Here is a 17,381-nt window from a genome sequence, read left to right as displayed (position 1 = left end):
TTTTTCAGTAGTGGTAGAAACTTTTAAAATTATAGTAATTTAATTTCTTAGAAATACTGCTTTTTACTGTAATTAAACAGTTTCACTAGTTTGACTAGTTATCCTGTTATACAGTATTTTACCATAATAACAGTAACAACCATTAAAATAAACACAAATAACTGTGAAATAAAGGATGATCATTTCTTTTCTTTTTGTGAATTTACATTCTATTTCTGTGAATTAACAACAGCAATATTACAACAGTTTTATTACATGTTGGTTTTATTTACTTTATTACACTTTACAATACTTTATTTTATTACATGGTTGTTTTATTTTCTATTTGCATTTAACCTTTGTTTGATCATTACATTTTACAGTACTTTTTTACTGTAAAAATTATTTTTATCGTAAAACACAGAAGATGCAAAATTAACAATAATATCCACAGTAAAACTTGGAAATATGTGTTTATGATGCACTCCATATATAAACTTACTGCTGTGCTAATACAGCAAAATTCCTGATTTATACAGTAGAATATATTTTTGGAATAAATGAATGAAGTGACCACATAAATGGATATGAATGAATGGCGACAGATTATTTACAATTTCTGCATAATTCAGTCATTGAGACACCAGCAAAGACATTGAGAGATTTGATGTAAAATTGCTATAGAGGAATTTATGGTATTTCTAATTTCTTTAAAATGGTGGTGATAGGAACCAGGGGTCTCAATGTCTACAATGCTTATACATCTACAGCATTTATACATCTACAGTGTTATAATATCAATTTTATTCATTATCTATATCTGTCAGTGAACCTGCATATGTCTTCTGGGTTTTTAGATGTAATAGTTGTAGAAGAGTAGAAGTTGTGAAACTGAAATAAAAATGAAGAAAGGAAACAGTTAGTGGACAGTGGAAAGTTATTTACATCTCCTACCTCTTTGGAATCTGCCAGAGAGGAGAAAAGAGAAACACTGAAGTTCCTGTCCCTCCTTCCTTCTCTCTCTTCTATAAACACTACATGTGGTCGCTCAGTGAGGTCTGTCTTTCTGACCTTGGCATTTTCATTGCTTGGTTGATCATGTCCAGACATGAGGCGGCCGACTTGAACAAGGCCTCCTACTCTCCTTCTATTGCACACAGTTTGTTTAATAGCCCTCCTGTCTGGTTATTGTTAGAGCCTTTGCTTTGGCTAGAGTTTAGAGCAAGAACAACGTGGTCTGAGAGTAGGAAACATTCTGAAACTGACCTCAGTTCAAGGTCTGACCAAGACGAAATCATACATGTTCACAACAACATGTCCTTCTCATTTAGACTGGCAGTAGAATCAGTAAGTGAAATTATTAACTGGTCATGTTAAGCTATAACAATAATTTTTATCCTTAGAGCACCTTTCATACACAAAGCAGCTCAAAGTGCTTTACAACAGGTCGTTCTCCATTTGGAGTGGGAAATCGTGTCACAAAGGCTGCAGGGCTTAAAAAGATGCTTATATTAAGCACAGCTCCAAGTGTCAGTATGTACATTTACACAGTTTATTTACAAGATTAAATAATACTTTTCCCTCATGATTTCTCAGATTTTTCTTTATTCATTCTGTTTCATGGTCGCTCCGCATATGGAAGGGGCAGTCATGGGCTGGAGGTTAGGGAACCGGCCCTGTGACTGGAAGCTTGCCGGTTCGATTCCCAGTGCCGACAGTATGTGACTGAGGTGTCCTTGAGCAAGGCACCTAACCCCCAACTGCTCCCCAAGCGCTACGGATAGGGCTGCCCACTGCCCCGGGCAAGTGTGCTCACTGCCCCTTAGTGTGTGTGCTCACTAGCATGTATGCGGTGTTTCACTTCATGAATGGGTTAAATGCGGAGGTGAAATTTCCTCGTTCTGGGACTACTAAGGGTCTTTTGATCAAGAAAACAACTTGTCACATAAACAATTTTCAACATTCGAAAAACTATTTTTAATAGAAATTTTTTAAAGAGGTTTAACTTAAGAATTTGTATAAAACAGATATGTACATTTTATATCATTGACATTGTAGTACATTTAAAAAATAAGTATTTTAATTAAAAATACCTTCGTCTCAGAGATTTTGGTCACTGGTGTTATCAGTAATTTTAACTCTATTAACCTGCTTCTTTCGGTTGAGGCTTATCAGAGAGGTGGTGTCTCAAGGCATGAGAGTCCACACTTGTTCACTATACTTAATTAATTTATTAACAGTTTATCAGGTAGCACATAACTTCTGTGTGTCACCGGTGCTATAGGTTTTAATGAATGGGTAATTAAAATGTTATCAAAATAATGTCAAATATAATTTTCTTTACTGGAGAAGCGGCTTAGAAAATGGATGGATGGATGGATGATTTTAAATAGCTGCATGAGGTCACCTGACCACCAGGTCAGCCAATTTACAAAATCCTCAGTTTTAACCAGAATGTCACTGGTGTTACATCATATTCATATAACACCAGCGACTGAAAAATATGTTTATAATTAAGCTCTGCTTTTTGCATATATGGTAATAGGAGTTGTTAATGGACGCATGAAGATTATTATTTAGTTTTGAGATGAAAGAAACTGATAGAAATGGAGCAGCAGGTGGCGCTGCTAAGCAAATGGTGGACACAAGAAAAAAAAATTGTCATCATACACTATACAGCACTGTGCAAACGCCTACATTTATTTAACTTCCAGTCCATTAGTCATTGAGTACAAGTTTTCAGAAGATATTTCTGAGGAGATTAGATATGATCCACTACCAGAAGGAAGAGAAAATGTCAAAGGAAAATAAGTGAATAACAGAAGTTTCTAAAACTGGAGTTCAAAAAATGATTAAAAGCTAAGAGAAAATGTGACTCTGAACAACCACGAAAGACCTGGTAGACCAAGAAAACTGTCCCCATCAGATAAACAACACAAAGCTTTCATCTTTGAGAGAGGAGAAAATCAAGCTGCTTCAGATCTGAAAACATCCACAGGTGTTTCTGTCCATCCTTCCACTGTGAGAAGACGACTCAACACTATGGGTCTCAAAAGATGTGTAGCTGTCAAGAAGCTCTTACTGAGAAAATTAAATATTGCAAATCAAACAAAGAAACTGGTGATGTTCTCAGCACAGTGGACTGTCCAGAACATTGCTGAAACACCCATCCATCCATTTTCTAAGCTGCTTCTCCGTCAGGGTCGGGGGGGGGTTGTTGGAGCCTATCCCAGCAGTCTTCGGCCGGAAGGCAGGATATACCCTGGACAGGTCGCCAGTCCATCGCAGGGCACAGACAGTCACTCACACCTAGGGGCAATTTAGCCTGTCAAATTGGCCTGACTCCATGTCTTTGGACTGTGGGAGGAAACCGGAGAACCCGGAGGAAACCCACACAGACACGGGGAGAACATGCAAACTCCACACAGAGAGGACCTTGGCCGCCCGGCCGGGGAATCGAACCCAGGCCCTCCTCGCTGTGAGGCAACAGCGCTACCCACCACACCACAGTGCCGCCGTATTTTCATTGTTCTGTTATTACTTAAATAGTCTAGAACTGTAATGATGATTCTGTAGCAACCTGCAAAAACACCTTCTAAGTCATGCACTGAATTTAGCTGATTCAAACGTGGGCATCATTTCCACATGAATTAAAAATACTACATCAACACAATCATTGCCAACTGAATATGAGCTGACTGACAAAACAGTATCATTGAAATGCATTTTAATGTTAAAATTATATACAGATATAAGTGCATTTTGCAGTGAATGAAATGTCCTTCTCTGTATGTCTGTTTCACATGTTCAGCTGTGCCGTATGTTACTCCTGTGGTAACAGTTACGCATGTGATTGGATTAGCTGGTAGTTCCTGTGCAATCCAGGATTGGTTAGGTGCCCTAATTAGGCCCTGCTGAGTAAAGGAGGTTTGATCGAGGTGACTGGTTTTGGCCTGAGAACCACATATCTTTAGCCTGTATCTAAAGAACCCATCATCTGCATGCAGGATCATGACCATCAGAATCAAAGATTGCAGTTTATTAACTAATAAACTTGCTGAGGGCGCAGCTACAAGAGCACTGCTGTACAGAGTAACGAATTCCACAGTTATTACATAATCAGCTAATTGCAATTATTTGAGATTATCTCAATTATTTAAACTGACTAAAAAAGGAGAGTAAAAGAAAGTAAATGCATCCTTTGAGACATCATGAAAACAAAAAAAAGGTTATAACCTCTGACTTCTAACTAGGCATTAAGCAATATTTTTTGTTAGCTATATAGCTAATGCTAACATTTTTACTATGTATGCTGGCAGAATGAGTTTTTATTTATATGTTTTAGGTGGATAATAAGTTCACTCAGAGACTTTAGACTTATAATTTTAAGAATTGCAAACTATTAACAAGAAAAGATAATTAAATTGCTAATCACATTTATATGACAATTATTCATCAGTCCCAGCTGTGTCATTAGTCATCTATTTCCATTTTCACACTGTTAATGTGGCCCTTGTGGTCATGCCTGATGTGCAGGGCTATATATAGAGCTGGGCCGGCCCAACTATCAGTTCAGAGCTGAACGGCATGATAAAATGGTCAATACACTAAGTGCCAAATGTATTCAAGCCATAAAGTGACCTCGCAGGTAACCAAACCCAAAAAGCTATATTAGGCAAAAGTGTAGTTCAATGGCAAGACACTGACCATATTATCACACACACAGTTCGCATTAACCTTTTATAACACAGATAAGAACACACACACCCACACCCACACACACCCACCCACACACACACACACACACACACACACACACACAATAAATTTATTGTGTGAGAGTGGAGAGTCCAAAGGGCATCCGAATCACACGATTTGCATGCATGCGATTAGTGCAAAGTGCACACCTAGATGAACATGCTGAAAGGCCTACCGATGTGAAGTGGACTCTTGAGTAACCCTGATCACTCTGAATGTTTTCTGTGCTACATTCACCCAGAGCTCTATCATATGATCAACAGTAGACACTTACAGTCACAGTCAGAAACTCAAAGCTACAACGTAAAATCAGCAGGAAAAAGTCCAGCAGGGCCATCAGATAAAACCCATTCTTAACAGTAGAAGTGTGTTTTCTCATTGATGGTAAAATTTGTAAAATAACAGTCATTTTATTTCTTACAAATACTGCCTTTTTCCTGTAATTCAACACTTTCACAAATTCAACTACATGTATTCTGATTTACAATATTTTACCACAACAACAACAACAACAATATTAACAACCGTTAAAATAAACACAAATGTCTGTTAAATAAGAATGATCATTTGTTTTTGTGAATTTGTAGTATGTTTCGGTGAATTAACAGCAGTGTTGAAGAACAGTATATGTGTATGTTTAAATACATACATTTAACCCTTTTTCCAAAATGGGTATTGACCATTAAATTTTACAGTAATCTGAGAGTGAAAGTACTTTGTTTTACAGTGTATAACACAGTTATTTCATTCAATTAACAAGAATGTCCACAGGAAAATGTGTGTCTACAGTATGTGTGTTTGTGATGCACTCCATATGTACATACATTCTAATGCTTGCTTGCTTGCTTCATTGATTGATTGATTGATTGATTGATTGATTGATTGATTCCAGGACAACTGTCCTAATGCAGGAAAATTCCTGATCTACACAGTAATGCGAAGTTTGGAATAAATAAATAAATAAATGTTTCTACAGGGATTTGAATAAACTACAAAAATAATTCAAATTTTCTGCATAATTCAGTCTGAGACAAAGTCACTGTGAGGTTTTAATGTAAACTAGTGTGTTGTACAGGAACTTACAGGCTTTCAAAATTCTTTAACATGGTGGTGATAGGAACCACGGGTCTCAAAGTCTACAATAAAATACAGTATACATTCATTTTATTTACTATTCAAAGCCACAAGCAAACCTGCATGTGTTCTTCTGAGTTTTTATGTGTAATGTTGGTAATCGTGATAAATCTGAAAAGTGCATGTATCACTTCCGACATGAACGGATTTAAAAACTATACATTTAAGTCCAAAACTATTGTAAAACAACTTCTCAGGGATCAAGCAGCGTATTCATAACGATTTCATGTAATAACTTTGTGAGGCAGCTTTTAGAGACATTAAACTCTTCAGACGTCTGCTATCACCACCACTGGGAACAATTCTGACCGTGTTTCTGTAGAACTGAGTACTTCAAACTACTCTGAATTAATTTAATTACGTAGAGCTTTGAATTTTGAATAACTGGTCAAATTCCCCTTTAACTACAATCATATTAATATAATACCTTATTCATCACATTTAATTTCTAAATATAAACAACAAATATTTGCTGTAAAATAATTGTGCATTGCTTTCTCTGCTTGCTCTGAAACTCTGATATCAGTTAAGATCTCTTTGCAGGTTGATCTCTCACCACAGATCATAACTGATGGTACCACAGACTGCACAGTCCTCTGTAACACTTGTTGTGAATATCTACACACTTAAAAAGGACGGTTCTATAGAAAAGGAAATGGTTCTATATAAAACGTGAACACTCAAAGAACACATTGACTTATTGAACACTGATTAAATGGTTCTATACAGCATCTGTTCTAAAGGGTTCTTTGCATTGTGAAAGGGTTCCTCAAATTGATGGAGAATGTACCGTAGATGGTTCTATAAAGCATCTTTGTGAAATGGTTCTATATGGCAAGAAAAAGGGTTCTTTGACATCCTTTACATTGTAACAACAGCAGAACCCTTTTGTTGCTATATAGAACCATTCTCCATCAATCTGAAGATCCCTTTCACAAAGCAAAGAACCATTTAATCTTGCAAAGGCTTTTTTGAGGGTTCATGTCTGTATAAAAGTAAGAGTGACGTGAGCATGTTAATACCGAGTAAAGACTGTAGATTCCAGAAACTTTTCCATGTAATCCCAAACTCCTCCTCTTAGTGAATCGTCAAAGCGTGACGTGCAGCCCGTATTAGGCAACACGTTAAACTTCCAACCCGTATTCAGGCAAGTCCCGCCCCTCCAACGCTGGGATCAGTTCAGTTGTCCGCCCAAAACTAAAAAAAACTTACATTAAAAAATCGCATTTTGGATCATAACAGCAGGAACACAGATGTTAGCAAACCTTAAAAATTTAGGAGGAAATTCAGACAATTTTTAGAATAAAAGAAGCTGCAGGAGAGAACCAGATAATATGCAAATTAACCGGTTTGTATTCACATTAACCAGTGTACTTTAAACCTTGAAAAGATGACACCCGTATAAATCGGTTTGCAAACATATTAACCAGTTTTTATTAAAATTTCTACCCAAATGGCTCAAATATGGGTAAATCTTTTTACCTAAAATTCTAATGAAAACACGTTGTTAACAGTGTTGTTGGCAGTTTTCAGTAATATTAACAGAGATTTCATTAATCAAATACCCCCAACTGTCAAATACGTGTGCATGTATAAAGTATATTTACAGCCAATCGTAGCAAAGGGGCGGGGCTTGTCGTAAAACAGGTGGGAAAATATCGCTTAGGCGTCCGGCACTCTCTTCAGCCTTCACCACTTGAAGCCGGCTGTGAGGAGATAAGGGAGCGTCTAGTGAACTACGCGTTTAGCAAACTTACTCGCAGCTATAAAATCACTACAGCTGAATTAATGGCGAAGAAAACCAGCCCGTTCCTCCTCCGAGCTCTGGTGGAGATGACAGAGGCTCAGTCGTACAACGTGCTGAGGAGAAATTCCAGCAAAAGCACCATCAGGTAAGAAGAGCTGATGTCTTCCTGACACCTGTACTGGAAACAATAAAATCGGTCAACAGTAGTAACTGTAAAAATCAGAAACTTATAAAAAGCCACATTTTGTTTTGATATGGCATCAAATAATTTGCGTCGAGTTTGAGTCGTTTTCATGTTGCTCTGAGTTTATACTTCACAGAAATGTTGGCTGTACTTCTTAAACATACGACTGATCAGCTGTGCTTACTGTAGTTTATTACCCTCGAACTGAAACTTGGACTTAGTGATGAACTTCTGTATTGTGAGGGGGCAGCTGTGTGTGTGTGTGTGTGTGTGAGAGAGAGAGAGAGAGAGACAGAGACAGAGAGAGAGAGAGAGAGAGACAGAGACAGAGAGAGAGAGAGAGAGAGAGAGAGAGAGACAGAGAGAGAGAGAGAGAGAGAGAGAGAGAGAGAGAGACAGAGAGAGAGAGAGAGAGAGAGACAGAGAGAGAGAGAGAGAGAGAGAGAGAGAGAGACAGAGAGAGAGAGAGAGAGAGAGACAGAGAGAGAGAGAGAGAGAGAGAGAGAGAGAGACAGAGAGAGAGAGAGAGAGAGAGAGAGAGAGAGAGAGACAGAGAGAGAGAGAGACAGAGAGAGAGAGAGAGAGAGAGAGAGAGAGACAGAGAGAGAGAGAGAGAGAGAGAGAGAGAGAGAGAGACAGAGACAGAGAGAGAGAGAGAGAGAGAGAGAGACAGAGAGGGAGAGCGAAACTTTCACAGGAATTTTAAGTCAGGAGACGCCAGTGTTATTAGTGAGAGGCTGTGTGAGAGAGATATAGAGAGAGAGAGAGAGAGAGAGAGAGAGAGAGAGCGAGCACTGTTTGAATTAAACTCAATTTTTAACTTATTAATGTCTAGATTTTATTTTATTTCATTTGGTGCATATGTTCTGTGATCTAATCTGACTACAAATCTGAAGACATTTTCAAAATTGATTGAACCACATGCATAAATTCAGTATTTTTGTCACATGAAACTACTGATTTTTAACCCAAAAATATCCAAATTTGATTGTGAATAAGAATATGACCATTTTATGTAGTCAGAGCAATTAAAATGGACACTGTTAGATGTGAATCCAAGAACATTTTAGACCGATCAGAACTTCTCTGAAGTTCTCTGGCAATTTCTCTCTCATATTATACTGTATGTAATTGGACATTAATGGGTTAATATCAGCTGGTTAATGTGAATATAAGTTATTTTCCGTAGCAACTCAATAATAAGAATATAAACTGGGTAATGTGATTATCTACTGGTTGAACTTGCGCAGCTTCAGAAGCAGTTTGCTTGTACAGTGGATAAAAGATCCGCCACGAGAAACATTTTTCAAACCACACTAGAATTTTCTAGCCTCTGTCTGATTCTATGTACATGCTGTTATGTTAGTCAGTAGATGATGACGTTTGGATTGTCGAACACCTCATCATGGCACCTGAATAAGGTTCAGGATGTTTGCTTTTACTGCCTGTGTGCTCTTTAGGTGTGTGATTTCACAGAAGTGATGGTCTGTCAGTACATCCCTTCTTCACTAGAATGTGTTGTTATAACAGTAAACACGCTGCTTGGCCATATATCTCACCTGATGTTTTTACAGTCGAGGCATAATTTTCTATTAAAATAAAATGTTAAATGCTTTTCCCCTATTTTTGCACATATATTCCTCACACAAAGAAACTATATTATTTTGTAAAAAATATATTGTACTATTAATGCAGTGTATATATATATATATATATATATATAGTTCTGCAGCCAAAAGTCTTCAACCCTATCAGCCACTATTGACTACAACACTGTACTTACTTGCTCTTTTTCTGTCTTGCTGTTTCTCTGCCAGACATTTGAGCTCTTGTGGTATCTTAGCAACAAGGTGTTCCAGCTTGCCCCTCCCACCTGTTACATCACAGGTCACGCCCACTCGGAACTTTATTAACCTGGCTGCCCCCCTTGTTGCACGGAGAATGGAGTACTCTGAGAAGCGGACTATTGGGTGAGTGGACAGTCACTTTCCCAAAGCCGGACCCCAAACCTAACCTTAATCAAAAAGAAACGGTTTTGCTTGCTCAGTTTTAGGGAAATAAAAATCTTTTTCTTTACAAAATGTCATTATAAACCATTTTGTTAGTGTTGATACTGTATGATACTGTGTGATTTTCATCTGGGTCAGAAAATCATCTCAATACTTGCTTCCAGGTACTCAGCAGAGCAGATATACAACATAGTAGCCAACGTGCAACACTACCAGCAGTTTGTGCCATGGTGCAAGAAGTCAAAGGTCATGAAGGGGCGGAATGGAGATGTGCAGGCACAGCTGGAAATCGGATTCCCTCCCATTGTTGAGCGCTACGTCTCCGAGGTTACAGTCATCCCCAACCACCAAGTCCGAGTAAGTCCCATTACCATGATACTCATACTGAGTCAGAAAGAAATTTCACCTAGCTTGGGATATTAGGGGTGTCACAAAGACGCTGTTGTCAGAACAAAACCTTGTATTTCCAAAACTGTAACTTTAAAGGAGAAGGAAAAAACACACTTTACTTTTAGTTTAAGTCAATGAAACCAGACTTTTTCCAAGTCATTCTGTTTCTTTTGGTCCGTTCATCATGAAATTTACATACAACATAAAGGATAGCAGGCATTTTCAAAATATGTCAAAAGCTGAAAAACGACAAAAACGGAGATACAAGGTTTTGTTCCAGCAGCAGTGATATATATGGCCTTTGTTAAGACTATCATACAACCTACATAAACATTTACAAAGGCTTATTCCAACCAGTATTACTTGTCATAAATGATCCTCCTAATGTAATGCAAGAATTATGAAATGTACAGGGAGATTCACTCGAAAGAGGCCCCGAATATTCTGTAATAACTCTTGCTAGGATGAATCAGTCTGAACAAAACAACATACAATGTGCTCCTCAGTGTATGAAACTTCGAACAAGCTGGGATGCCCCTGCGTTGGAGAGATGAGGTAGGCACCAGACAGCCGTCATTACGTTTAACCTCCGTTTGCAACTTCCGGGTGCATATCTCTGTACCCATTCATGTGTCTGCCAGAAACCCGAGATCATTTCCAGCTTCAAATGTAATGCAATCGATTACACAAACATGAAGGTATAAGGTGTATTTTTTTGGTTCAGATTGCTTCATCCTAACATGAGTTACAACAGAATATTCAGAGCCGCTTTCAAGTGAATCTCCCTGTATTATGACTGGTGATTGTGGTATTAAGCTTTTTTATAAATGTCTGTATAGGTTTATGTAGCCTTATAAATGCTGCCCATCAGTAAAGTTTTAGTATTCAAGTCTTTTTAAGGGCATCTACATTTTTGACATTTTTAAAGACTGTGCATGGTTTGTTATTGTTCAGGTCATTTCACTTTTATTCTTTGGCCTTTATAAAACAAAATATTCGATTAATCTTTAAACCAATCAACAGATTCCTCAGATACGAATATAACTGATGGCAAGAGCCTTTTTATTATTTCCATAAAACCTAAAGACAGTTCTTGGTTGAGATTAGCATTTTGCTCTGATTTGACCTTTAAATGAGTGCACTGGTAAGAAAAGTGCACTGTAAAGGCTAAAGAGGCCATGTCAGAAGACTAGAGAAGGTACAGTGCTGTTTTTTTCTTTTTCAATACTGTTATCAATAGTGCAACTTTGATTAGCAACAGAAAAATCAATTACCTTTAAAATAACTAACAACATGATATCAGTGACAATATGTGCCGTTTCAGGAGAGATTTCCTCTTTCCTGCTGACAGCTAGTACTGGATTGGTGCCGTCTCTACAGGAGACATCAGCATGATCAGTATAGCCTGATCTAACGAAAGACTGAGTAAATTGGCATTAGGAAAGATACAGGATGTTACTGTAGACAGGTTTGACTGAGTTAATTCATCACAGTGTCCAAACAGCATAGGATAAGTGTAACCCCAAGGTCAAGGTCTACGCTAGGCCGTAAAATGTGATCCAAGGTTGGACCCAATCTTGTCTTTTGGCCTAGTCTGCTGTCTGCTGCCTTTTGTCTGGGGCCAAGTCTGACAGAGTGGGTGTGTTTCAGGCTGTGTGCACAGACGGATCGCTCTTCAGTCACCTCGAGACGCTCTGGCGGTTTACGCCTGCTTCTGGGAACCAGGGTGATTCCTGTAACGTGGAGTTCTACGTAAGTATTGCAATATTAAACACAGCGCTTTCTGCCATGGCACCAGCTTTAACTTGAGGTCATAACGTCAAAGAAAATGCACACACATACTTCACCTGAACAGTTCTGATACAACTTTCCCATCCCCGTTTCATTCTCTCAGAGATTAGTCTCCTAACTCCTAGTTAGAGATTAGAGCAGATTAAGGGGTTATTTATACCTCGCTCAGGTCTCCTTCCACTGTTCCTCAAATATCCAGCAGTGGAGTCGTGTGCTATAAGGGTCCCAGTGCTGGTGGATGCTCTGTGACCTGATTGTGAGTTGAGATTAGACACAGGAATGACTGGGAACAGGACACAAGCCTGGAGGGATTTGGCAGACAAGCTATTTATAGTCTCATTGATAAAACAGCAGCTGTAAGGAGAGCATGCTTGTGATTGAGGGACTGGAGGTAAAGGCAGGAGATTTGGCAAAAATGTAGTATCATGATACAAAAAGTTGAAACAGGCAAAATGCAACAGTAGTGCAACATATAAAGCATGCTATAAAAATCCTTAATAAGATTTTTATTCATTGCTTCACAGTTAGCGCTGCACTAAAATTAAACAGGACTAATTCTGCAATGAAACATGCAGTTGGTCAGTGTTCTTTGAGTAATGTTGATACCCATAACAATTGTCCAGAAAAGTCTATTGTGACCTAATTTGTCACAATAACGTTAATGGAATATAGGAACTAATAAATGTTAGGATTAAAACATCACTTCCATAAAATAGTTACTGAACCTCTAAAGAGACCTTTGCAAAGCATGCTCGTGTGCATACACAGGTTTCAAATTATTATATATATATTTTATAAAAAAAATCCCTTTAAAGGCTCAGTAGGATATCATTTTACCCATTTTTTTACCATATAAGCTATAGGGAGGTTGACAATAAAGCAAAAATATGACATAATAGTACTTGATATGTATGAAGGTATTTGATTTTTCTGAGGTTTAATGCAATCATATGCAAAAGTTTGGCTGCCCTGATCAAATTACATTTCATTGATTTCCTGAGTGAATACATTCATGCATGCTCTGTAGGGAAACATCTAATATGGCATTAATCTGCTTATTTTTTTTCATTGAGTTTAACATATTGTGGAAAATATTAAATAGAAAATGTGCCATACCTTTTGCACAGGCCATGTTTTATGTTTTATATTTTTGGAAACAAAATGTATAGATGAGGTGCTACTAAAATGAAAAAAGCTAGTTAGTAAGAAGGTGCCTTTGTTCATTTTTACCAATGTATTAAATTCAGCAAATAAACAGTAACTGTGCTTTAAACTGCAAGTGCAAAATGTGCTCTCTGTACTTCTCTGAGACATAATTTCACCAGGGGTGCCAAATATTTTGGAAAAAAATAAAGGAACCAGTAGTGCCATGTTTAAATTAAAAGTATAAATGCAAAAATTAATAAATTTTAAAATGCAAAATTTTAATGTACTGCACTAAATCCACTTAAAGAGAACTAATTAAGATTTCTGTATATTGAGACATGCAGTTGATTAGTGTTATTATGTACTGATGATATTCAAAACAGGCTTTGAAAACTGTATCATGATGTAATCATGCACCCTTAATTAGAACTCAAAAAGCTAATCTTTCAATCTCTTCTTTTTAAGTTGTAAAAGGATGTTAGTTAAGGTCTTCTTGTTTTCTCTTAAAGCATAGCGATTGGTCTGTCTTCCTCCCGATGAAACAAAACAGGACACTTTTCAGATGTAGAAGTGTTTGAGAGGTGTAAATTGACTGTATTACACTTTTTAACAGATTTTTAGGCCACGTTCATAATGACTAACTGAACATCCATGCTCTCTCCTTCTCTGTCCAGGTGTCGTTTGAGTTCAAGTCACTGCTCCACTCTCAGCTAGCGACACTGTTTTTCAACGAGGTAGTTAAACAAATGGTCAACGCTTTTGAGACGCGAGCTGGAAAACTTTATGGTCCCCATAGCCATCCACAGGAGACCACCAAGAGGAGAGCGACCTGAGAACACTACTCAAAGACTTTCTACAAAAAAGACTTCCTTACTGTGCGACACAATCACTGTTCACAATCAGAGCCTTTAACTATGGAGAAGGAGAAGACTGGTGCTTCTGTTTAGTCTCGTCCCGGACAGCAGACCCTAAACGCTGCTATACTCATAATGTGCACAAACTCAGTGACAAAGCGAAATGAACATGAGATGACATGGCTTTTTATTTCAGGCACATGATTTAATTTATTTACTTGAATGTATTTATCGCAGATATACATTTTATATTTTGGGTAATAGTAATATTTAGGATACACAGAGATTAGTTTTCCTTGAAGTATAAGAATGTGATTCTGTATATGACCAAGTAACAGCACCAAGCTGTTTTGCTGATTTTGAATGAGTTTCTCCTGGGTAATTATTTATGTTTTTATGTTGAAGTAAAGTTTTTGTATATTTTGGCCTATGACCGTAAGATTGATAAACCATATATTTTGTTTTTAAGTTAGCACTAAGCTATGAAGCACTTTTTTCCCAGTTTTTCATGGACAAAAAATATATTTTTAATTTGGTAAAAATCTGTTTTCTTTACCAACTTGTAAAGTCTTGAGCACCTTGACTACTTATTACATTTTGGAGTAAACACATTTAGTAATTTTTTATTATTAAATTATATTTGTTTGAAACAAATGGGGCCTGTAACATTCTGTCATGGATTAACATTTTTATCTACACTTCTTAGGTGGGAATATGCCAGCAGTGAGTGATGGGATGTGTTCCTCACATTTCTGAAAATGTATTTTGTAATCCATCTTAGCAGGTGTTTCGATATGTCATAGTGTAGGGTGTGTGTCTGAAACTCATCTCAACAGTCAGTCAGGTCCCAGGTGTAATATAAATACATATTAGAATAAACTTAAGTGTTTCAGAGTCAGACAACATGCTTTCAAGTGTTTAATATCTAGTCAGAACAGCCACTGAGTATCAGAGTACTGGTTATTCAGAGTATTAGAATTCTAATATACTCAGAAATGTCTATTAAAAAGTGAATAATTAGTATCCAATGACTCATATTTGTGCCCTTGCTTACCTTTGTACATGTACGTCTATTATTTACAGTTCACTTCACAGGCAGAATATTGTGCTTTGTTTAATAATATGTTTCTTATACAGTAAGTAATATAACATTTACATTTTCTTTTAGTGTGTGTGGAATGCTGTTGCTAACTCCTCTGTTCTACCAACCTTGGAGTTATCGATTTAAAGCAATGTTCATAGATTTTTCTTTTTAATAAACTGTAGTATTTAAGCAATTCACCATCAGTTTTTGGTCACATTGGTATCAAACACCTGCTACACCAGCTCTGGGCCCCAGTGTGTGTGTGTGTGTGTGTGAAGCCTGGGAAAGTTCCAAGAAACTCACATGACAGGAGGAAAAGTTATGTAAGCATTCCACCCACTTTGGGCCTTAAAAAGGCCACACCCCCTTTTCTTCCACAGCCAATGCTTTTCTGGCCTGTGTGTGTGCCAGCAAATCAGAACTAGCTGCAGAACCTTTGACCCACCTCCTTAGAATAACATAAGAACATGTAGTCTCCAAAAATCCCTTCTGAGAACGGGAGGATTTCTAGGGATGTTCCATTAGCAGACTGTTTTCATTTTCTACAGCCTGCTGATAGACTGATAGAGATTGAAGAATATTATAAACATTATAAATAGCTGTTAGACTAATTCTGAATGGCTGTATTGTTATTTTATTGGGATTATTATATCATTAATATCTTTTCATTTTAAATAGCCACATTTTATGAAGGCATCACTTTATAAAAACACTACCTTTATAAAGGGATTATAAATACATTTAAAATTAGTTTATGTTTATTAATACACATCATACACATTAAAATGAATTATAAGTAGTTATTACAGGAAAATAAGCAACAGTAGCCTGACTTGCCCATAGTGAGCTTATCTATTAACTATTAAAACGTCAGGTCTTATTGGTTATTTATCTTACTTTGTCTTCTCCATCAGTCTACACTATATTTATCAGCTTCATCAGATATTCAGTCATTAGAAATCACTTTTGCCCTTTTAACATGCTTTATAACCAATTATTCATTGTTTTTAACTAACTTTAACCATTCATATTCCCTTTATTGGGGTAGTCTTTTTGTAAAGTGGTACTGAAATGAATTCAAGCACATTAATAATAGCTTTAATAGCTTTAATAGTTAAAATATCTTAATAAGTTAATAGTTTATATATAATAATAGTTTAATAGTTACAATAGCATGTATAATAGGCTGGTGGCTTCTGTTGTGAGTGTTTTGAGTCAGTGAGTTTTCTGTCTGTAAGTACAGAGAAATTATTGCTGATTATAGGTAGAAGATGACAGGTAATTATAGGTAGTCATTCCTTTAAACAGCATACAAAAGCAGAAATTCCTTGAATTTCAAATTCTGACAGTGTGTTTTTCTATGAACTATTCAGTAATAGGGCATAAACAGAATGTGAGCAGCACTGTGTACGTCGATGACGTGATGCGTCATTATACATGTTGCTCCAACATCAGGTCTCATCAGATCACACACCAGGTCCAAATACTAGGAAAACATTTTCTCTATAGCTTTTACAACTTTGACAGACATTTTAACCTTGTAAAAGACATTAGGTTTAAGAACTGAATAATTATAGGGTGCAATCAATGATACCACTGGCCTCATGACATATGTAATTTGACTGAGGATGTTCATACTTTTGAATGTTACTGTACATGCAGGGCACTGTAGAGCACAAGAAAACTTCTTTCTCTGATTTATCACTATTTCACCATGATAAACATTATATAAAAACTTCGCAGTCACATGTAGGGGCACTGGTAATAACAAAAATCGGGACATCCTACCCCAAAATGTGAACGCGCAAAACAGAGGGGTAAAGGCTAAGCATTAGGGGGGAAAGGGTGAAATGGGATTGGGTCTTAGTGTTTCTGGCCTTTACTTCATATACACGTAACTGCAAACTGTGTCACTGGGACTATAAACATGATTAATTTCAAGAGATCCTGATGATGTAGGTTTATAAGTTTCCTGGAAAAACTGGATATTGAACTTTGTGAAACATTGAATTATGGAATCTGATGGCCTTGCAAGTCTAAGCCTTTTGTGTGTTGTAAGATGTCACGTTTACTTAAGTTGGCTGGGCTGTCACTTTTTTTGAAAACAGGTGAAATTTATATGATCATCCTTGATCTAGAGCTGGCTTGGATATGTTCCAACTGTGCCATTAAGATTGATATATGTAACTGACTCTGTTCTGTTTGGCTGCCATGTATTACACCTCATCCAAAAAGCAATCCATGCTGAAATCTACAGAGAAAAATCAAGTTTGGACTGAAATCCTCAGGGACATTAGAAAAAACT

At 37.1% G+C, this 17,381-nt stretch overlaps 1 protein-coding gene across 1 annotated transcript; it reads left to right on the top strand.

Annotated features, from left to right (window-relative positions):
• Positions 1 to 7,548: 7,548 nt before the first annotated feature.
• On the top strand, positions 7,549 to 15,273 carry si:ch73-141c7.1 (coenzyme Q-binding protein COQ10 homolog, mitochondrial). Its single transcript, XM_017721216.2, has 5 exons — positions 7,549 to 7,763; positions 9,620 to 9,772; positions 9,976 to 10,168; positions 11,852 to 11,953; positions 13,813 to 15,273. Exons 1-5 carry the CDS (start codon positions 7,660 to 7,662, stop codon positions 13,969 to 13,971), a joined length of 711 nt encoding a protein of 236 aa, XP_017576705.1. The 5' UTR covers positions 7,549 to 7,659; the 3' UTR covers positions 13,972 to 15,273.
• The last annotated feature ends 2,108 nt before the right edge of the window (positions 15,274 to 17,381 follow it).

The sequence above is a fragment of the Pygocentrus nattereri genome, chromosome 14 (assembly GCF_015220715.1).
Source record: "Pygocentrus nattereri isolate fPygNat1 chromosome 14, fPygNat1.pri, whole genome shotgun sequence".
Classification (NCBI taxonomy): domain Eukaryota; kingdom Metazoa; phylum Chordata; class Actinopteri; order Characiformes; family Serrasalmidae; genus Pygocentrus; species Pygocentrus nattereri.
Note: the sequence above shows the minus strand (reverse complement) of the source record. Positions and strands in the feature narration are given on the sequence as shown.